General features: G+C 47.1%; 1 protein-coding gene across 2 annotated transcripts in view; it reads left to right on the forward strand.

Annotated features, from left to right (window-relative positions):
* LOC123768069 (protein C-mannosyl-transferase DPY19L3) overlaps positions 1-23,348 on the forward strand; it is a 273,308-nt gene that overhangs the window by 139,603 nt on the left and 110,357 nt on the right. For both annotated transcript variants that reach the window (XM_045758333.2, XM_069307073.1), the window contains 2 exons: positions 17,561-17,695; positions 20,562-20,795. In XM_045758333.2, the coding sequence (XP_045614289.2) occupies positions 17,561-17,695; positions 20,562-20,795 (369 nt within the window). The remainder of the gene's footprint in view (positions 1-17,560; positions 17,696-20,561; positions 20,796-23,348) is intronic.

Below are 23,348 nucleotides of genomic sequence, written 5' to 3' on the forward strand. Positions count from 1 at the left end.
TTGCCTGGGTTGGTGGCTGCAGCCTGTCTCGACTTCGAGTTGAGGTGTGGTGCACCAACCACCTCCCGGGTACGTCCCCTTCTTTATTTTGTCTTTGGTGAAGTTGCTCCAGGGAGCTGTAGGGGCTTCCCCCAGAAAACCAGCGTTGAATGTAATGAAACGCCATTTTCTGGGTGTGTCCCGGAGGTTCCCCGGCAACCCTCCCTCCGGTTGGCGTTTTTTTGCATCTTTTGATATCCAGCCTCGGAACTGAAGGTGTGGATTGCCGGCATAGGGGTCTGGGGCTCCCCCTTCCCCCTCCCCGGTGGTGGGGGGGAGCTGTGCAGACATGTGGCGCAGCTCGTGTGACGTCATGCATGTTTGCTCGTTTTCAATTGGAGAGTTCTGTCCACCCATTTGTCTATTTTTGTTGTTTTAATCAGAATAGGGGTTTGTTTTGTGGCACTCACCTTTCTGGGTGCCTGTCCCAGTCGATGGCAGATATGGAATGGTCTAAAATCACATGTGCATTCTATGAGCCATATTTCCTGTGCTTCTCTGAAGGGGCCAGGTTCTGGCTCGTGGTTTTTGGTAGGCCTAGAACTCCACCCACATCGACTGATGCCAAAGTTAAGGATATCCATATCAGCCTGGATATCTCCAGGGAGCCTCCGGGACTCACCCAGAAAATGGCGTTTCATTACATTCAACGCTGTTTTTTTTCCCTCTCCATGAGTAGTTAATTTCAAGAAGCCACAAGCGGCTCTCCTCAGAAAACCAGCATTGAATGTAATGAAATGCTAATTTTTGTGAAAACCTAGTGGTTTTCTAAACCCCTCCCTCCCTCCCTTCCAGATTGTTGGATGAATGTATACATCTTCCCTAGAACTGGAAGCTCGGGTTTTGACAGGCAGTGAGCTACCTGTCCCCTCTACCCAAACGAATAGGGCGAACGAGCTCACAGTAGTTCTGAGAGAAATTGATTTTTTGTTTACATAGGGAGTTCTTTTGGCTAGTTTTAAGGCTTCTGTCTCCTTTAATTCAAGCAGTAGTTTTTGACTCACTGACCTTATGGTTGCTTTTCCTGGCGAGGTGGTAAAAATGATTTTATGGTTGCTTTTCCTGGCGAGCTGGTGAAAATGATTATATGGTTGCTTTTCCTGGTGAGCTGGTGAAAATAAATGGGTCTGCTCCCTACATCCCTGAGAGTGGGGGCTGAGTTTTGGCTCCGGTCCGTGGGAGGCCTATAGAACTCTATGGCTGAAGTGACCGAATAGATGGTAAGCATCTCAGTGTATATAGCTTCAGGGATCCACCTGGCCTTATCCCAAAATTAATGTTTCATTTCATTCAGAGCTTTTTTTTCTGGAGTTCAGTTTCCACTTAAACTTGAGACTGTCTCAGCAAGTTTGAATCATGACATACTTATTTATGTCCTAATCATTTTACAGTACACATTATTGTATATAGATGGTATACCCTATGATTGCTATATTGGAAACTACAGTATTTATGTTGAGGGATCTTCAGCTAATATATTGATAAAGTAATTGCTATTTTACATTAAATTTGGTACAATTGAAATTGAAATAAATTTATTGAGGTAAAATACACACAAGGGATGAGGTAGCTCAAGCTATCCTCACCCTGTTCAGTACAACATGTTCATACATAAATAGACATGTCATAAACAAAAAAACATATTACCGAACATTCTGAGGGATAAACATATACATTTCTTCTTATACACATGTAGTATGTTACCAGACGTACACACAAATACTTTTATGACTAATTTGGTACATGTCTAAAATTTGGTGCATGTCAGCTCAGTAGTTTGTAAAGTGTTTACAATCATTTGATTATTTTTAAGGTATTTGTTGGGGTATAACTATAGATTTGTTGTCAAAATGTTCACAAATGAATGATCTAGTAAATAGAAGCAAAAACAAATGTGTATTTGTAATCAAGTAAGCACAAGAGTAATGAATATACCAATGCAGGCGATGAGTCACAATAACGTGGCTGAAGAATGTTGACCAGACTACACACTAGAAGGTGAAGGGACGACGACGTTTCGGTCCGTCCTGGACCATTCTCAAGTCGATGACTTGAATATACCGTTGTTTATAAATAAGGGTCCCGGTAGTACAGTCGGGTTTGTTCTCGACGCACACTCGAGAATTCTGGATTTGAATCCCGGGCGAGACAGAAATGGTTGGGCACCTTTCCTTTCACCTAATGGGCTGTTCACCTAGCAGTAAGTTGGTACTCAGGAGTTAGTCAGCTTGTTGTGGGGGTTGCATCCTGGGCAGGGTCAGTAATTCTACCTGGGGTGGGAGGGGGTGGACCTTGATAAAAGCCTAACATGTATGAATACACACTGGCTTCCTGTCCCCCGACACAATGAATTATAATTTTTTATTAATTCATAGCAACCGGATGAATAATTTTGCATCATCAGAACGTTGCCTATTGGAGTACGAATGACAAGTTTTAGCTTCAGGGCCGTCTTAACAGCATTATGGGCCCCCTGGGGAAACTAGTGTGCTGGGGCCCCTACAACAACCATTCACAGTGAATAAAAAGCAGCTATGACACAACACCAGCATTGAATGTACGTATAGACGGTCACCTGCCAAATTTTACTAGGTACATATTGAAGCAGTTGAGCACTGCAACATCCATGAGGTGGAAGAAGAACTTTTTCGTCCACTTCACAGACTTGCGTACACACTCCACTCCACCAAGCATGATGTCACAATTATCGACGAGGCACATGTTCACGTTATAGTCTATGACACAGTCTGGCTTATACACGGTGTTGTGTGTCTGAAAGCGGACTTTCCCACTGTCCAACATCTTGAGGTTATCTTGAGATGATTTCGGGGCTTTAGTGTCCCCGCGGCCCGGTCCTCGACCAGGCCTCCACCCCCAGGAAGCAGCCCGTGACAGCTGACTAACTCCCAGGTACCTGTTTACTGCTAGGTAACAGGGGCATTCAGGGTGAAAGAAACTTTGCCCATTTGTTTCTGCCTCGTGCGGGAATCGAACCTGCGCCACAGAATTACGAGTCCTGCGCGCTATCCACCAGGCTACGAGGTCCCGTTGTGCCAGAAACACAACATGGCACCAGTGTGAATCGTAGTCAGCATATTCACCTCGCGTCTGTCCTTCCACCGCACTGACAGCATATTGTCACACTTGCGCAGCTGGCACTCACCCATTGCTATACCTATACCGAACACTGGCATTTCCTTCCTGTGGGCCTTCACAGTGCCACATACGACGGTGTTATGGGCAAGGAGGTATCTGGTCAACAAGGGGCTGGTGTAATAGTTGTCGGTGAACAGTACATGCCCCTTGTTCAGGAACGGTTCCATCAGGGTTTTTACGACACTGCCAGAGAACCCGTGTTCATCTTGAGCTGGTATGTCGATGTCTGTACCAGAATATAATATCATGTCCAAGACGATACCAGTCTCACAGTCGCACAGCACAAAAAACTTCAGTCCAAATCGGTGCCGCTTTGATGGGATGTACTGCTTGAATGCCAATCGCCCCTTGAACAGTACAAGCGACTAGTCAATAACCACATTCTGTGCAGGAACAAAATAATCCCTGAACTTCCCTCTCATGTCACTGAACATCTTCCGTACTTTCCACAGTCTGTCGTGTCTGTCCTCATTTGCATTATTCTCGAAATGCAGGCACCTGAGAATCAAGAGATACCTATCACGCGACATGTACTGGTTGAACACGGGCGAGGGAACAAGGCTGTCTTTGCTCCAATAATCCTGGATGACAGCTTTTTCAGAGTGCTTCATCATCATGGTGAGTGCCAGAAACACGTACATTTCGTCGACTGTCGTGTCCTTCCATCGCGTGAGGCAAGTAAAATGCCGTCGTCTATGAGGCTGCGAGCGAACCTGTTTGTCTCAGTCACAAGATGCGTCATGAATACATTGTCAAAATATGCCAGGAAATATTCCATGTCTGCCATATCATCACCGGTATAAGGGAATAATGGTGTAACACCAACATCGCTATCATCAAACGTTGGTATTTGAGGGACAAATGTAGCACAATCCTCCCACACAAGTACACCAGGGGGTTTGGTGTTGGCGCCAACACCACGGCCAACACCACCACGAACACCAAGAACACGGCTACATCGTCCGCTGCTCCTGCTGTAGCTGCTTGAGGGTATGTTAGTCGCTGAGGCAGATTTATGTACTGTAGGCCTACCACGAATAAATGATGTTGAGGGACCACTGTCGTTGTTGTCCACATGCTGTGAGACACGCTGCCGCCTGCCGCGGCGTGTTGCTGAGGCAGCAAAACCCCGCCTGGTACCACCATCGCTGCTCGTACTCGGGTCGTCCACACTACTCGTATCGGAGCCAATGTCACTGAAGCCCGAGAAAAATTTGTCACATGTACTGTCACTGAATAACCTACTAGCATTTGGGGACATACATGATGGTGGTGGTGATGATAACGGTGTTGACCCAGGGCAGCGAGGCGCGTGTACTGTACACGCTCGCCAAATCTTCCAATTCCGTCTCTCCCTCACTCGTATCAGATCTCTGAGTAAGGTCTTTCTCTGTATCATAGTCTTAGGTCATCATCCATAGCACCGTCATCATACAAAATATCGCGTATTTCCTCCTCAGAGATTCATTTCCCATGACCGCGGGTCACCGTGGAGCGGGAGCTCATAGAGGATGCATCAGACATGGTTGCTGCTGTGAAACTGAGGCTCCCCACGGCCGCGGGGCATGCTGGGATTTTTTTTAAGATGGCGGACGATCACTGGGGCCCCCACCCACCTATACCATATCCGCGTCACCGCGTGCCAGTTTTGAATGGAACGTGAAAAATAAAAATACCCGGAGGCATGTTGCGCAAACCAGACGTGGGCCTGCAGGCGTGTTACGCAGTTTAAGGGTTAAAATTCGCTATGATTTTCTGGTCCATAGGCAGAATTAGAGGAGTGTGTTAGGAGGAAGGAACTTTACTGTGAGAAATTTATTGTATCTGTGCAACAATTCATCTTCCAAGCCTGGAGGATGAGCAGGAGCATTGTCGAGGAGAAGCAGGGCCTTGAGTGGCAAATGTTTTTCCTGCAGATATTTTTCTATGGCAGGGCACACCACTTCATTCACCCTCTGTGAAAAAAAAAAATCCCAGTCACTAATGCCTTATTATTAGCCCTCCACATCACACACATTTGGTTTTTCTGCACTTTATACTGTTTGAAAACCCTTGGATTTTCAGAATGATACACTAGCAAGGGTTTAATTTTCAAATCGCCACTTGCATTTGAACACAGCACAAGCGTAAACCTATCTTTCATAGGCTTGTGTCCGGGCAATGCTTTTTCTTCTTTGGTAATGTATGTCCTCTTAGGCAATCTTTTCCAGAAGAGTCCTGTTTCATCACAATTAAACACCTGTTGCGGTAGGTATCCCTCAGCCTCTGCAAACTCTTTAAATTCTTCAATAAATTTTCCAGCCGCTGGTTTGTCTGAGCTGGCAGCCTCTCCATGCCTCACAACCCTATGAATACCACTTCTTTTTCTAAATTTCTCAAACCATCCCCTGCTTGCCTTAAAGTCTTTCTCTGCACTCGTTCCTGGGGGTTTTCTTTACAAGGTCTTCGTGCAATTCCCTGGATTTCTCACAAATGATGGCCTCTGAAACACTATCACCCGCTAACTCCTTATTGTGTAACCAAATTAATAACAACTTTTCCACTTCCTCAAGTAAGTGTGGTCTTTGTTTCTTGATTGTTGATACTCCTTTTGCCACTTTGGCACTCATAATGTCCTTTTTTCTTGGCAAGTATAGTGCATATCGTTGATGTGGATTTGTTGTACTACCTACAAAGTTCAACAACACGTGCACCAATTTCATGCTTCCGAATAATCTCTTGCTTTTCCTCTATTGTCATCCTCACATGCGATTTCTTGCCTTGAACCTTACCACTGGCTTTCTTGGGACCCATTGTGATGTATATTATAACAAATTTTACCCTCAAATAGCAAAAACTCCGAAAATAAACGGTAAATCCTTGCGAAGAATTCAGGTGGGATAGTCACTGGGCGCAAGGCACTGGCAAACTGAGCGGATCGCCGTGCCACCATGCGCTAGGTCGGCCCATACACGTATCAACAAACTCATATCCTGAGGCAACACTCGTATCCCGATACAAATTTTCTGAGCAAATCCTGCTCGTAACCTAAAAAGCTCATAACCAGGGGCGCTCGTAAGTCGAGGTACCACTGTACTGTACTGTATTTATTTTATTGGCACTTACACAAAACTGGTGTAAAAACATTAAAAACATGCTTATAGCAGCAACTAATCAACATGATAAACATTTGAACAATAAACAAGGCTTGAAAAACACAATAATACTCAGTAAGCAACAGACACTAGATGGCACAATATGAAACTACTATGAACTTCTTCTTATAATTATAACAAGTATTTGTGGCATTTCTTTTCAGGGAATTGCTTTATTAGTAATGGTAATGTCTTCTCATAGACATAATAACATAGGATAAAAACCCACATTTGATGGCTAGATGTTGAAATGTAAGTCTCGTCCTAATCACACACTCTGACCTTGACAAAGCACTCAGGAGAATGCAAAAGACTTTGTGTAAATTCCTTACATAAATTTCACAAATACATAAATGTGGGTTTTTATCCTAAATTGCTTTATTTTGCTTAAAGTCAATGGTCTTCAGGATGTATTTTCCATGCACATAGGAGACAGCCAGTTCAAACGATGATGTCCCATTGTTCTACAAAGCCGATTTGTTATAAGTTTAAGTCTTGAAAAAGAATGTTCTCCTGTACAGTTGGTAACCATCGTGCACATGAACACACCGAGTGCAATTTCAACATTCGAGAATACAGATTTCAAATTGTCCGAAATTATTTTTCTGTATAGTGCAGGGAGAGTCTCAGTATTTGTATCAAAAGCCATGTAGTGCTTGAGATGCTCACATTCATTTAAAAGTCATCATAATTAAAATTATGTGATACGTATTAGTAGTCTTTGTCAGGCCCGGAGTCCTGCGAGTTTTGTTGCTTGTTTGTGACTCGGTTTACTTAGTCTTATGCTAATTATGTGGGTGCAGGCAGCACGGGCGTAGCACGTTGGGTTTCGGTGGCAACACGCTAGGTTGTTTGCTCCCCGGGAGCCCCGAGGCTGCCCCGTTTTGGTTGGTGGTCTTGTCGGGTACCCCCCCCCCTTTCCTCCCTGCATCCGGGTCCTTACCGTCTATGGGTTCAGGGTCGGGGCGGGGCTTCCATGGTTTTGAGACTTGGTTGGTCTCGGGGAATTCCCCTTCCGGGGTAGCAATGGGGGCATTCGAGCCTGTTCCTCCAGCCGTGTTGTATGAGTTTGCCAGTGGGCTCCCTTCCTTTGCTTTTCACGGCTGCCCCGGTTTTTTTCTTGTGAGGCTGGGACTTTGGGGGGACGGCTCGGCGCCGGAGCCTGTCGTGTGGATTCCCGGGGCTGGGAGTGGCTGACTTGGGGGGGGGGCTAGGTCCCGTAGGACCCCGCGTGTTTTTTTTCTCTCCTCTTGGCGGGGCTTGTGGTTACATAGAGTGGGGTTTTTCCTCCCCCCCTCATCGTACAAGTTGTTGGGCGTCAGCCCCTCCCCGGGCTTGGTTCCTTGTCCTTTGAGTTGGTTGGTTCCATCCTGTAAGTGGGTGCTCTTCTCCGTTGCTCCCCCCTTTTTGGGACGGGGTGTCTTCGTCATGTTTACCCCATTCTTGGGGTTCTACATGACTTTTGGTTTCGGATGCGACTGTGCCTTTGTGTGCCTTCGGGACTGGTGTTTGCTTCTGTGTTCTCGAGGGTTCGGGGAGGTTTTCGCTACTTCCCGATTATTGGAACGTCTGTTGGCTCCTAGTCCGGGACGCCATTTTGGGCTACTTCTAGCCCAGTTGGGCTACTCGTGGCCTGGTTGGTTTCCCATTGGGCTCCTTGTCTTCGCTTCGTTGGCCGGTTATGTTGTCGCTGCTTCCCGTTTTGGCTCCTGTCCCGTTATCTTGAGGTTATCTTGAGATGATTTCGGGGCTTTAGTGTCCCCACGGCCCGGTCCTCGACCAGGCCTCCACCCCCAGGAAGCAGCCCGTGACAGCTGACTAACACCCAGGTACCTATTTTACTGCTAGGTAACAGGGGCATAGGGTGAAAGAAACTCTGCCCATTGTTTCTTGCCGGCGCCTGGAATCGAACCCGGGACCACAGGATCACACGTCCAGAGTGCTGTCCGCTCGGCCAACCGGCTCCCCGTGTGATGGGTTGTTTTTTCTACTTGGCGGTTCCCGAGGGTTGCGTTCTGTTTGGCTACTTTTCTTGTGCAGTAGTCCTGGTTGGCGCCTTTCCACAGAGCGGGTTGTGTGGTTCGACCAGTGTGTCCTGCACATGCGCCATGGGAGTTTGTTTTGGTCTGGGCGGTGTGTTTCAGTGCTAGTGTTTTGCGCCCTTTTTTCTCGGGTGCTTCGCTTCTCGTTCTTCTCCCTTCTCCCGTATGTGTCCCATTGCTCCGGGGGTGTCTTGGATTACAGCTGTGGGGAGGATGCTGAGGTTTTCCCTGTGTCATGGGTGTGGGCCTCCTCCTTTGCTTCTACCCTGCTCTCCTGCGTGTCCGGCTCTGGCTTCTTCACCTGGCGGTGCTCCCAGGATCTTCTTGGCACTGTTGGGTCGTGTTACGTTCGTGCCTCCGTTCGACAGGTGAGTTTCTGCGGTCTGGCGTCTTTCGGCCGGGCGCTGGATGCGGAGATGTTTATATCCCTTTCTTTATTTAGGTATATTTATGTACGAATGAGACCGTTGGCACACCGGTGACTGTCCCTTTTCAACCCTTCCAGTCCCACTCATAGGCATGTCCAACCCATGCTAGAGTCATTCAGGGGACCCACCTCTTTCGTGTTATGAGGTAATTACCTAAGTGTAATTACCTAAGTGTAGTTACAGGATGAGAGCTACGCACGTGGTGTCCCGTCTTCCCATCACTCTTTGTCATATAACGCTTTGAAACTATTGACGGTCTTGGCCTCCACCACCTTCTCACCTAACTTGTTCCAACCGTCTACCACTCTGTTTGCGAAAGTGAATTTTCCTATATTTCTTTGGCATCTGTGTTTAGCTAGTTTAAATCTATGACCTCTTGTTCTTAAAGTTCCAGGTCTCAGGAAATCTTCCCTATCGATTTTATCAATTCCTGTTACTATTTTGTATGTAGTGATCATATCACCTCTTTTTCTTCTGTCTTCTAGTTTTGGCATCTTTAATGCCTCTAACCTCTCTCCTCGTAGCTCTTGCCCTTCAGTTCTGGGAGCCACTTAGTAGCATGTCTTTGCTCCTTTTCCAGTTTGTTGATGTGCTTCTTAAGATATGGGCCAACCCGTTCTCGCAAATTCGTAAAGTCAATATTGACTTATAAACTACGTGCATAGGTGATATACTAAACATAATAGATACCCTTAAAAAGATTCATAGAAAACACCGACCTTACCTAACCTTGTTAGTATCTTAAGATAAGCATCTTATTGCTTCGTAATTACAATTATTACTTAACCTATACCTATTATAGGTTAGGTAATAATTGTAATTACGAAGCAATAAGATGCTTATCTTAACATACTAAGTAGGTTAGGTAAGGTCGGTGTTTTCTATGAATCTTTTTAAGGGTATCTATTATGTTAAGTATGTCACCTATGCACATATTTAATAAGTCAATATTGACTTATTAAATTTGCGAGAACGGGTTGTATGGGCGCCAAACAACCGCTGCATATTCTAGCTTTGACCTAACAAAAGTCGTGAACAATTTCTTTAGTATATCGCCATCCATGTATTTAAAAGCAATTCTGAAGTTAGAAAGCGTGGCGTAGGCTCCTCGCACAATATTCTTTATGTGGTCCTCAGGTGATAGTTTTCTATCTAGAACCACCCCTAGATCTCTTTCTTTATCAAAATACTTTAAAGATTTCTCACAAAATATATAGGTTGTGTGAGGACTATGTTCTCCTATTCCACATTCCATAACATGGCATTTATTAACATTAAATTCCATTTGCCAAGTGGTGCTCCATATACTTATTTTGTCCAGGTCATCTTGAAGGGCATGACAATCATCTAAGTTTCTTATCCTTCCTATTATCTTAGCATCATCAGCAAACGTTCATATAATTCTGTATACCAACTGGTAGATCATTTATGTAGACAATAAATATCACTGGTGCAAGAACTGAACCCTGTGGTACTCCACTTGTGACATTTCTCCATTCCGATACATTGCCCCTGATCACTGCCCTCATTTTTCTATCAGTCAGAAAATTTTTCATCCATGTTAGAAGCTTACCTGTCACCCCTCCAATATTTTCCAGTTTCCAGAACAACCTCTTATGTGGAACTTTGTCGAAAGCCTCCTTTAGGTCCAGAGAGATGCAGTCAACCCAACCATCTCTGGGTTGTGTGGGTTGAGAGTTGTGGTGCTGGTTATGTACTCACCTGGTAGGGCTCACCTGGTTGTGCTTGTGGGGTTTGAGCTCTGGCTCTTGGATCCCGCCTATATGGAAGAACATGCGGGATAGTACCAGTGGAGTGCAGTGGTGCCATAGGCACAATCGGGGAACACTGTATAAACATCAGAGGTCTGTGGTTGTTAAACGTCCTACCTGTGAGCATACGCCATATTGCCGGTACATCCGTGGACTTCCAGGGAACACTAGCCTGTTTTCAAATAGAGGTTCCGGCCCATCCTGGTTGTGGTGGGTATGTGGGCCTGCGGGCCGCTCCAAGCAACAGCCTGGTGGACCAACCTCTCACAAATCAAGCCTAGCCTCGGGCCAGGCTTGGGGAGTAAATGAACTTCCAGAACCCCATCAAGCAGGTATCGAGCAGGTATCTCTGCCATCGATCACCAGGTGTGCAGATTCCTGGGCCTGCTGGGTTCTGTCGTGTCTCCGTTGGCCCTGTTTGGGGTTGGCCTGGGGTCTGCCTGCACCATTCTCTGCCTTTGCAGAGGCAACTTGCTACTTACATGTTGCGTGTTGTGTGTGGTGCATGTTGCTGCTGCACGTGTGTATTGGTAACATGTTTCGCGGTGGCGTGTCCTTGTTCCTGTGTCCGGTTGTGGTGTGGCACTTTGCTGCTGTTTTGTGCCTGGGGTTTGCGTATGGGGGTTTGCTTGTTATTTTTCGTGGTCTTTGGGTCCCTGGCTTGGCCCTTCCATGTGCGTGGGGTTCTGTCCACGCCTGATTGTCCACCCCTGGATGTTTCCTGGGGTTTAAGCTTTGGCTCTTTCGTCCTGCCTCTCCCCTGTCGCTTCCCTGGCATCTCCTTTGGTCGGTTTTGCCTGCACTTGCTGCTGTATAGAGGGGGTCGGTTTCTGCCGCTTCCCTTCCTTGTGCGTTCCCTTTGTTTCCTCCTCTGCCACAGGGGTTTTCTTCGTGTGTTCCTTAGCTTCTTGGGCGTTCCTTCAGCTTGTGTCCTATGGTGCGCTTATGTGTCTTGGTCTGTTTTTGTTGCTCATACCCCTTGGTTCGGGTACTGTTCTGGTGGCAATCCTTATGCCTTCTTCGGTTTTCCTGGCTTGCCCTGCCAGTTGGTTTTTCAGGGTCTTGCGATGTCTCATGTCAGACCCGTCATTTCTGATCTCCTAGCAGGCTTGCTTGCATTGGGGAGCTTTCTGTTTGGCAGGCGTTCCATCTCCTTTGTGCCGGCCTGGGCTTTGGTGGTTGTGCCAGAGATCTTCACGCGGCTCCGCCTTTTTCCTGGGCTCGGATGAGCCTTGTAGGGGCTGATTACGTTCTGCCTCGCCTCTGGTTGGTGGTCTGGTGACTTCGTTGTAGGTGTCCCACCTGCGTACTTCTTCTTGGCCGCAGTATGGGGTATTTTGGCAGTCCTTCCTGTCCCTTCTTAGGTGGATGCGGTTGTTAGCGTCGGCTTGGTTTTTCTGGTGGGGTTGGGGGCCGTTGTTTTGCCACATACTGTCGCCTCATTTCGTGTGGCACTGGCGGAGCCGCTTCGGCTTGCTTTCGGTGTTGGTGTTGCTTCTGCACCGTTAGTAAGCTGTCTCGTGCGTTGTTTCACCTCTGGCCTGTTCGTGCGCCGCTTGCACCGTCCTGGTCTCTGGTCAGCGTGCTCTGTCTTCTCCTCGGTTGGTGGTACCCCTTCGGTTCCGATTTGTTTTTCGTCGGCTCTTTTTCCTGTTGGCATTTGCCTCTGGGGGTCGGGTCACTGGGCTTCTTGCTCTCCTCCGCAGGGGTTTTCTGCTCCTTCGGTTTTGGCATTTTGGTTGTTCGGTGACAGCAGTCTCCATCTTTTCTGGCATGGGATGGGGCTGCTGCATTCTGGAGGGGTTCTTGGTTTTTTGGTGCTTGGTTGGTCGGGCTGGGGGTGTGTCATGTTTTGTTTTCAGTGGCAGCCCTCTGCTGTTATTTGCGTGCTGCGGCCTCTATGTCTGGGGCACGCTTTGAGTTGATCCGGTTCCGTTCTTCCCTGTTCGCGGGTGACTGGTGTCCCGGGTTGTCAGCCATGTTATTGCGGCTAGCTTGCCTGTGTTCTTTCCCCATACTCGTGGCGTTTGTGGCTTCGCTGCTCATGCTGCCGTCTGGGCGGCATGTCCTTGCTGTTATTCAGGCACGGATCATTTGGTGTTCGTACACGGGCCTTGCTGCTCATTGTCTCGTGTTGTTCCCAGGGCCCTTTCCGGGCTGTGTCGCCTTGGGTTGGCATTTGCTGCCCGTTGTCTCGCTTCCATTGAGGGGTGCATGGTGTCCGCCTCCCGAGTTCCGTCCCTTTGATCTTCCTCTGTGGGCAGTTAGCTCCAGGAAGCCGACGGGGCTCCTCCCAGAAAACTAGCGTTGAATTTAATGAAACGCCATTTTCTGGGTGAGACCCGGAGACTCCCCAGCAACCCTCCCTCCCTCCCTCTGGTTGGCATATTTTCGCGTGTTTTGACATCCAGCCTCAGAACTGATGGGTGGATAGCCGGCGTGAGAAGGTCTGGGGCTCCCCCTTTCCCCTCCCGGGGGAGGGGGGAAGCTGCGCAGACAGCGGCACGGCGATGTGTGATGTCACACTAGTTTGCTTGTTTTCTGTTGGGAGTTCTATCCACTAGTTCAACTTTTGGTAGCAATTTTAACCAGAATATAGTTTGTTTTGGTGCGCTTACCTTTCTGGGTGCCTGATCCAGTCAATGGCAGACATAGAATGTTTCTACCCACACGGGGGTTTCTATAGGCCATTGCTCCCCTTGCCTCTCTGAGGGGGCCCAGTTCTGGCCGTGGTCCCTGGTAGGCCTAAGAACTCCATACACATGACTGATGCCAAAGTCTGACACTAGCATATCAGCTTGGGATAGCTTCGGGGAGCCTCCGGGACTCACCCAGAATATGGCAGTTTCATTACATTCAACGCCGTTTTTTTTAGGTGATGCTGCAGTCATAAACTGAACAGCAATGTTGTTAGCTCATGCTGCGTGCGCCTGCCTTGGCTGCTCAGTCAGTACTGAGGCTCTCACACACCCGGGAATGTTGCCCACAATTTTGTTAAAAATTGGCATCTGTTTACAAGAGCCCTGAGGAAGCTGATGTGAACCTTGTTTAGCAGCGGGACTTATAAATCTTGCGTGGTACTCCAACACACCAATAACTGTGGTGCACAATTCCTTAACAGTTACTCACCAGCAGCTATTGATGGGTGGCATAGTTTAAGGGTTAATGACATGTATTAGAGGAGAACCTGCTCCCAAAATATTAGTACAAATGACCGAACCACACATCAGAAGATAGAGAAACAACAACATTTCGGTCCATCCTGGACCATTATCAAGTTGTGTGGGAGGAAGAGAGTAGTAGTTGTTGTTTTAGATTCAGCTACTCAGAACAAAAAGTTCCAAGTAGCATGGACTATGGTGAGCCTGTAAGTGGAGGCTCTTTGGAGCCATTATCTGTATTGTGACGATAATCTCTTTCAAGAGAGATTGAGCCTGCTCTTCCCTATATCATTTACGTCATTCTACAAGTACAAGATACTATATTGAAGATACAGTCCACCAGTATCACAAAACGTTTTGCCCAAGAAGCAAAGCGTACCTTGCACCACCAGACACGCCGGCTCTCCACCCGTCGTCAACGAGCAAACTACCCATTCTCTGCCTGCCTGCTCCTGATTGGCTGGTGTATCGCCTGACAGCACCTGCACCTGCACTCACACCCTCTACCTGAGTTGACGTCTGGGCCAGCTCACGCCGTCCTCCTCAGAATATCTTTGTGCTCTTAGAAGTTGACATCTCTCTGGTAGACTAAGCCCTGGCTGTCGTGTACTAAGGGAGGTGGCAGCTCTAGCCAATATTCTCACCACCTGATTATTATTATTGTCTTGTACATTATTTTGTTTTAGAGTAAATTTCACATCTATTAATTATTCATGTTGTTTTGTTTGTTGACTTGTTTTGAATTTTACGTAAGCCAAGGGATTGTCTTTGTTCATATATTGTTTTCTAAAGTAATTAAAATTTCATTGTTTATATTTTGTGTTTTGCGTGTCTTCCCATTACCTTACCACAAACAAACAGGCAAGCAGTCTCTTTTTTTTTCTGTAAGTGTGACAAGACATTGCCACCTGCCATTGGAGGACTGCCGAACATCAACACTCCAACACTTTACCATCACAGGGCCTCGTAGGGGCCTCGTAGCCTGGTGGATAGCGCGCAGGATTCGTAATTCTGTGGCGCGGGTTCGATTCCCGCACGAGGCAGAAACAAATGGGCAAAGTTTCTTTCACCCTAAGTGCCCCTGTTACCTAGCAGTAAATAGGTACCTGGGAGTTAGTCAGCTGTCACGGGCTGCTTCCTGGGGTGTGTGTGTGGTGTGGGGAAAAAAAAAAAAAAAAAAAGTAGTTAGTAAACAGTTGATTGACAGTTGAGAGGCGGGCCGAAAGAGCAAAGCTCAACCCCCGCAAAAACACAACTAGTAAACACACAACTAGTAAACACTTTACCGTCACAGTACATGTATCAATAGCTGATACTGGAGATATGGGGATGGATGAGGGTCTTCATGGTGGATTTCAACCTCAGAGGGCTGGCTGTAACAGTTATGGAGCTGGCGGGTTAGTCTAGGTCTTCCGTTTTTTTCTTTGAGTGAGACATTGACTGAGCTGTGCTGTCGTTGGAATTTGGTGAGGTGGCCTCTATGAGGAGGTCTTCTATCGAATTGGTGTCGTATTTGTGCTGCAGCGGTGGAGCTCCTACTAAGATTTCCTCATCTGAGGAGTCCGTAGCATCTATAGTTGGTGGTTTTGTTTTTCGTCTCGCAGCCTGAGGTAGGCTCATGTGTCAGGGATTAGTGGTAGAAGCTCTTTCAGGAGCATTGGTGATGCTGTTAGTGTTTGAAGGTAGCACGTCTGCTAGTGCATCTGCTGAGATGGTGATGGTAGGAATGTTGGGAGCTGGAGAGCATTAGAAGCTGGAGAGAGTTGGGAGCTGGAGAGGGAAATACAGTGGCACCTCGATTAATGAGTTTAATCCATTCTGGCATCGAGCTCATTATGTGGAAAACTCGTCTTAAGAAACAAATTTCCCCATTTAAAATAAAGGAAATAAATTTAATCCGTTCCACTCCCAAAAACATCCATACTTGTATGACATTTTATATTGTAAATATAATACTGCACATGTAATTATAAATATTTTGTTGTACTGTTTTCATGTTTACCTTATGAATGAGTCGCTTGCTGGCTTGAGGGAGACGATGGGGAGGTGGGAAGGAGGAGAGGGGTTATGGTGTGGAAGGAGAATCCACCTCTGAGTCAGGCGGGCTCTCTCTTCTTGGGAATTTCACCCCACTAGGACCGGGTTGTGGTTCACTATCACTGGCTCTTCTTTTCTCTCCTTTTGCAAAGAACATATCTATTGACAATTGCTTTTGTCTTTCTTTTAGGATGTTCCTAAAATGAGACAGCAAATTGTCATTAAACATTTTCACACACCGGGTTGTCACTGCTTTATCAGGGTGATGCTTTTCCAAGAATGCGGTCACCTTTTCAAGCAGTTCCCAACTCCCTGACGAGATCAGTCACACGGACACCACGCTCGGGCTTTGCTATGATTTCCTTCTTCACTTCCATGGTAATTGTCTTTCTTCCCCTTCCCAACACTGTCTTTAGCAAGCAGCTTCTTTGGCGACATCGTGCGTTACAAATTGTAGTCACGAAACCACAAAAAAAAAAGCGCAAGTAAATGCAGAGGGATGCTTGTCGTGCGCATTACAATAACAACACTGGCGTCCGAGAATTTGCGAGAACCCACGAGATGCTAGGAAGCACCATGTGGTTTTGCTCGTTAATAGGTTAATAGAGGTGAAGCTCGTCAATAGAGACAAATTTGCTGTGAGTGGCTTGCTCAGTTACTCAAAATGCTCGTAGATAGAGCCGCTCGTTAATCGAGGTGCCACTGTACCTCTATTTGTGCCGCCCAGGTCTTCGGTGGTTCTGGAGTCTGTGTTGAGATCGACCTCGTGGTCATCCTGATGGTAGGCTCTGGAGTGGTAATGGAGGCAGTGAGACTTGCGTCCGGGGCAATGATGGGGTCTAGGCCATTGGCTAGGTACAGTGCATTAAGTTCTTTGACGAATCGTTGATTGTCTGGTCTGGCAAGCCTCTCCGCTAGTCGAATAAGACCAGGGGATAATGCCTGCACGTGATGCAAGGGACTGTGAGGGTGCTGGTTGATTCTTAGGTTCCCAGTGTGGAGGCCGGGATGATCTGTTGGGAGGAGCTACTGTTTGGTAGGACTGGTACGGTCATAGTCTGCATCTGGCTTATAGAAAGGAGGCTTGGGAACTAGCCAGGTCCAAAGCCTATGGTTGCGGCGACTTGCCTCTGGGTGGTCAGCAGAATGGTGGTCTTCTCTTTAATCTTCTGCAGTTCCTCCTTCCTTTTTTGTGCAGAGGTAGGAGATGGTGGCATTCTGTTCTCCACAGTTGCACATTTCTTGGTGGTAGAGGTACAGTCCTTGTAGTAAGAAGAGAGGAAGGAATGTGCTAATAAAGAAAAGAGAAAGGTGGGGAGCAGGTAAGAGAAGAAGGTAATTTTCAGAAGAAGGGTACGGTGAAAGGTAAGAATGGCATGAATGGGAAAAGATAAGAAAAAGAAAAGGGTAAGCTTAAGTCAAGTCATGTCTGTTAAGAAGGTTAGAACATATAAGTGTGTACTGTGAAACCTTACCTTACCTTACCTTGAGAAAGGGAAGAGATAACATCAACAAAGACAGGACTAAGGTTGATGTATCCAGATATTCTGTGGATTCAGTGGAATCCCAGGCAGTACTGTAACTTGTACCATGTTGTGGCCCAGCGTTAAGTTGCACGGCTTGAGAGAACGCAAGTTGAGGGTTGTAATCCTCTCATTACTCCAACTGATTTTCTTCTTTGAAAATCTTATAAAGTAAAGCTTCTTTAAATGTAATCCATGTAGATAATGTAGGTATTTAACTTATTGTTCTTGTTTACATTAACTTATTTTAATTTTTTTTTCTCTACAGAGTGTTAAGCTGGCACTTATATTAGTGGTGAGTGTGGCTTTCCTGCAGAGTTGGCAGTTTGGACCCTTCGTTGCTCTGTGTCAGCTGTTCTGCTTCCTGTGCCTTGGAAGGTCACTCTTTTTGTCAGAAGCAAAGGTACATATCCTATCACATCATAATATGCAAATATATTCAGCACTTGTTTCTGGTAGATAGAGTATAGGAAAGTTTATAATAGATTCAGGTTGCCCTGATAATGGATTGGTTATCTGTCTTGTAAATTAGATTTCAGCGTCAGCAAATGTTATTGAGCCTAATCAGACTTGAACTGCATACCAGTGACTATTTAAGCTTTTTATAGTTATTAAAGTTTTGAATGCATTTGAAATAAATTCCAGGCCAGTTAGCCCAGTGATTTTGAGGAGGGGGACCCCTTGGTGGCTCCCTGAGTGCTTTCTTGCCGAGATGGCTCCCGTCTAATGAGTCACATCAGACGGGAGCCATCTAATGAGTCTAAGGAGTCACAGTGTTACGATTACCCACATCCAGAAAGTCAGGCTAAGCAATACAAACAACAGCAAGAGTCACATAAAACAAAGCATTGAAACACTCAACTGACTCTGCAATGGGTTTACTTAAATTGAAGTGGTTCATTCGAAACTTAATTCAAACATTCCTAATGCACTAAAGGGGCCAACAGTTCGTGCCCTGGAAGCCGGTTCTGGGTTAGCAACGAGTCAGTCCTGTCACAGATGTCGGAGCACTCCGACCTTCTCGAGTCACCGGGCAATGACAAGTTCCAGTTCTTTCCAAAGATTGTCCCCAGTCCCTTCAGTCACTGGGGACTAAGCAATCCCAATGGCACAGTGGTAACATTCTTGCCCCGTGCTTTGTGAACGATTTGGCCTGGGTTCGTATCCTGACCGGGGAGAATTGACTTGGCACCAATCCTTAACTGTACGCCTCTGTTCACCCAGCAGTGAATGGATACCTGGTTGTTAAATGATTTATCGTGTCGTATTTCAGGGAAAAATTAAGATTAAAGAACTGTGAAAAACACTATGCATGCTAGTGGCTGTACTAGAATGTAAAAACTCTTGTATATATATATAAAAAAAAATAGTGAAGGCCATCTTCTGGAGTTTGTTCTGTGGGGCAATATGCTTATGCAGTGTGTCATCACTTGAATCAATTATATGGAGAAAAGTCGAATCATTCCATAAGAAATATTGTTTAACCTGTCAGACCCCAGACATCCTCTGCCCCCCCACCCCCCCACCCCCCAACAAAATAATCAAAAGGTCTTCTTCACTGTAATGCACATAAAGGTTTGTAGTTTATCTTACTGTGAGAGTAGCATAGTGAAATATCTTCATAATAGCCCTGAATCGCGTTTAGTTAAGTACAAATTCATCATAACCCATCGTTTTTCATGTCTTTCTGGGGGTAGCCTTTTCGGCTTCCCGGAGCTTATCCAGGCTGATATGGATATATTAGACTTTGGCACCAGTCAGTGTGAATGGAGTTCTTAGGCCTACCGGTGACCACGAGCCAGAACAGTCTCCGTGGTGTAGTGGTAAGACACTCGCCTGGCGATCCGCAAGCGCTATGTCATGGGTTCGTATCCTGGCCGGGGAGGATTTACTGGGCGCAATTCCTTAACTGTAGCCTCTGTTTAATGCAACAGTAAAATGTGTACTTGGATGAAAAAACGATTCTTCGCGGCAGGGGATCATATTCCAGGGACCGTAGGATTAAGGACCAGCCCGAAACGCTACGCGTACTAGTGGCTGTACAAGAATGTAACAACTCTTGTATATATCTCAAAAAAAAAAAAAAAAAAAAAAAAAAAAAAAAAACCTGGCCCCTTCAAAGAGGCATGAGGAGCAGGGAGCTCCTCGTGCCATAGCTCCATGCCATACAGGTTCTGGCTCTAGGTCTCCAGGAGGCAAGAGAACTCTGCAACTGATGGCAGCTAGTAGATAACACCAGGTTAAGAGGGGGGGAGGAGCTTTTGATAAGCCGCCGGCTTCCTGTCATTGTCGATGCCTCTAGTGTTTGTGGCTTTCAAGTAAATTCACATAAACACACGCATCAGAGATGCGTGTCTTTTCTGCTACAGAGATTCATGTAGCAGAGATGCTACAGGGAGTAATGTGGGGCTTTCCCCAGTAAAATTGGCAAATAAAACCGATTAATACAGTACTGGAAAACATAAACAAATGTTGAAACTACCATTGCAAAGGATCATTATTGAGCTTAAACAACAGTGATCTCGATGTGACTGACCACCACCATATGGTGACACTGGTCACTCTGGTTCCCAGCCAGCCACCCACCTCACTCACAAAGCACCAGTACTGAACACAACATCTTACGAGGTAGGTGTATCAGGACAGGATTGGGGAGCTACCAAGCGCCCACTAGAAAAGGGCATTTCATTACATTTGTTACTTGATTTCTGTGAACCCCCTTGGTAACTAATCATAGCTTATTCCCAACGGCACCTCGGCAGAGGAGTGCAGGTTTTCTGATAGGGAACCTGAGATTAGCAGCAACAGAAAATGTGGAGAGGGCATACTTATGGAAGATGATGGTAGGAGATAAGGGCCCCAGACAGAGAAACATAAACTGTGTTTCATATAACCTAACTGTGAGGTGTCTCATTTCCTGTTAGTTTTCTTTTATTTTGATGATGTTTTGTATCTACCTTTCTGGGGGCTATTTCCTTAGTTAGAGTGACCTTGTCTCTTTTTCTGTCTTTATATCTATGAGGGGTCCAGGTTTTGGCCTCTGGTCTCTGGGAGGCTTTTAATGACTTGCAAGGGCCTGCTGCAATTTGATAGGCCTGGAACTCTCCAGAGCAGCTAGCAGCAGGGTGCCACCTTGGACCCGCCAGAAGGAAGCATTTCATTATATTGAACACTACATTTTTAGAATAAATCAGCATTGAATCTGGTTGTATTTATGTGTTGATATATTCACATGAAGATGCTAAGTAATAAAATGTTTGTTGGTATAGGTGATGAAGCTGGTAGCGGTGGTAGGAGTATCACTGGTGGTTTCTTGTGGCATTCAAGCCAGTCCTCCACTAGTTATATCATCTCCTGCTCTCTCCATGGTGGTGCCTGCCCTCATCCTTAGTGCAACACCTGCTCCTGACGCCTCTCTTGCAACAGCAGTCAGAACCATCATTACAGCAGCAGAGTTATCCTTGCTGTTGCTGGCAACAGTTCTCATCAATGGCACCATTAAGGTAGTTGTTTGATATGATTTAACCATACTATATTAAAAAATTACTTGAAAAAAAATCAGAAATGGTTCAAATTTAGATGTACATCATGTTGTTAAGACTATCATAATCTAGGGGCAAATTTAAATAGGATTTCAGCATCCCACAGGTTTTTTTAAGGGGTGGTGAAGAATTTGAACAATATTGTGCACTTACTAAGTGTTTATTATTCAGTAGCAATTATAGAAGTTTAAATAAGTTAGGACATGCGCCCTTAGTCAATGGTAGGTTTTGCTGAATAATCTGCAAATCCCCTAAACTATCTCTGATGTTTAGGGGATTTGCGAATCATTTGACTTGATTACCTTAGGCTGTTAACAGTCCTAAAATTTTGCAATATCAGGTTAAGTGAAAATTACATTCTGATTGGTTGAGAGCAAATACCATAGTGAGTGAGTATACATGCTACATTCTTTGATTGTATGTCATTCTAATGATCATGTATTAATGACTGTAAACTTATAAATGCTGTATCTAGGAAATCAAAGAGGCATTGTGGGAGAATTACCGGTAACTAAAATATGCCTAAGCAGTATGGTATTGCCAGACAATCATTTCACTCATAAGAAGTAAGTTTCACTCATATGACTTGTATACAGTCAAGTTACCAAAATTATCCCCAGTACACTTATTATATGGAGTGCATGCCAATTGAAGTGTATATGTTATGGTATAAAAGGTATATTCATAAAATCCAGTAGAATATTTTCATCTTTTACATCACATCACATTGCATAGATTGTTTGATACTTTTTCTGGGGGGAGCCCTTTCGGCTTCCCGGAGCTCTCCAGGCTAATATGGATATATTAGACTTTAGCATCAGTCAGTGTGAATGGAGTTCTAGGCCTACCGGAATCACAAGCCAGAACTTGGCCTCCTCAGAGAGGCACAAGGAACAATGGCCTATAGAATTGCACGTGTGGTTATGGATCATTCTATGTCTGCCATTGACCGAGTCTGCCATCCAGAAAGGTAAACAACCCAAAACAAACCCCCTATTCTGGTTGAAACTACTACTGAAAGTCAAACAAGTGGACAGAACTCCCCAAAGAAAAGCAAGCAAATGAGCATGATGTCACCACTTGCCGTGCCGCCAGGATATACTTATATATATACCAATATATAAGTCTATCAATCTCTCTTTCCCTCCCTCCATCAATCCATCCATCCATTCATCCATCAATCCCTCCCTCCATCCATCCATTTCCATCCTACCATCCATCTGCATCCTACCATCCATCTCCATCCATCCATCTCCATCCTACCATCCATCTCCATCCTCTCCCTCCCTGCCTACCACCCAGCCTCTGCCTGCCTGCCTGCCTCCCACCTTCCTTGCCTCTCCTTCCCTACCTACCATCCAGCCCGTGCCTGCCTCTCTCCCTCCTTGCCTTTCTCTCCCTGCCTACCACCCAGCCTCTGCTTGCCTCCCTCCCAATCTCTGAATGCCTGCCTCCCTCCTTGCCTCTCCCTCCCTGCCTACCGCCCAGCCTCTGCCTGCCTGACTCCCTCCCAAGCTCTGCCTGCCTCCCTTCCTCCTTGCCTCTCCCTCCCTGTCTACCACCCAGCCTCTGCATGGCTCCCTCCCAAGCTCTGCTTGCCTCCCTCCCTCCTTGCCTCCTCCTGCCTACCACCCAGCCTCTGCCTGCCTGCCTCCCTCCCTCCCTGCCTACCACCCAGCCTCTGCCTGCCTGCCTCCCTCCCTCCCTGCCTACCACCCAGCCTCTGCCTGCCTGCCTCCCTCCCTCCCTGCTTACCACCCAGCCTCTGCCTGCCTGCCTCCCTCCCTCCCTCCCTGCCTACCACCCAGCCTCTGCCTGCCTCCCTCCCTGCCTACCACCCAGCCTCTGCCTGCCTCCCTCCCTGCCTACCACCCAGCCTCTGCCTGCCTCCCTCCCTCCCTCCCTGCCTGCCACCCAGCCTCTGCCTGCCTGCCTGCCTCCCTCCCTCCCTGCCTACCACCCAGCCTCTGCCTGCCTCCCTCCCTCCCTGCCTACCACCCAGCCTCTGCCTGCCTCCCTCCCTCCCTCCCTGCCTACCACCCAGCCTCTGCCTGCCTCCCTCCCTCCCTGCCTACCACCCAGCCTCTGCCTGCCTCCCTCCCTCCCTGCCTGCCACCCAGCCTCTGCCTGCCTGCCTGCCTCCCTCCCTCCCTGCCTACCACCCAGCCTCTGCCTGCCTCCCTCCCTCCCTGCCTACCACCCAGCCTCTGCCTGCCTCCCTCCCTCCCTCCCTGCCTACCACCCAGCCTCTGCCTGCCTCCCTCCCTCCCTGCCTACCACCCAGCCTCTGCCTGCCTCCCTCCCTCCCTGCCTACCACCCACCCACCCTCTGCCTGCCTCCCTCCCAAGCTCTGTCTTCCTGCCTGCCTCCCTCCTTGCCTCTCCCTTCCTACCTCCCAGCCTCTGTCTGCCTGCCTGCCTCCCTGCCTCCCTCCCTCCCTTGCCTCTCCCTCCCTCCCTCCCTCCCTTGCCTCTCCCTCCCTGCCTACCTCCCAGCCTCTCCCTGCCTGCCTA

Source organism: Procambarus clarkii, chromosome 59 (genome assembly GCF_040958095.1).
Source record: "Procambarus clarkii isolate CNS0578487 chromosome 59, FALCON_Pclarkii_2.0, whole genome shotgun sequence".
Taxonomy (NCBI): domain Eukaryota; kingdom Metazoa; phylum Arthropoda; class Malacostraca; order Decapoda; family Cambaridae; genus Procambarus; species Procambarus clarkii.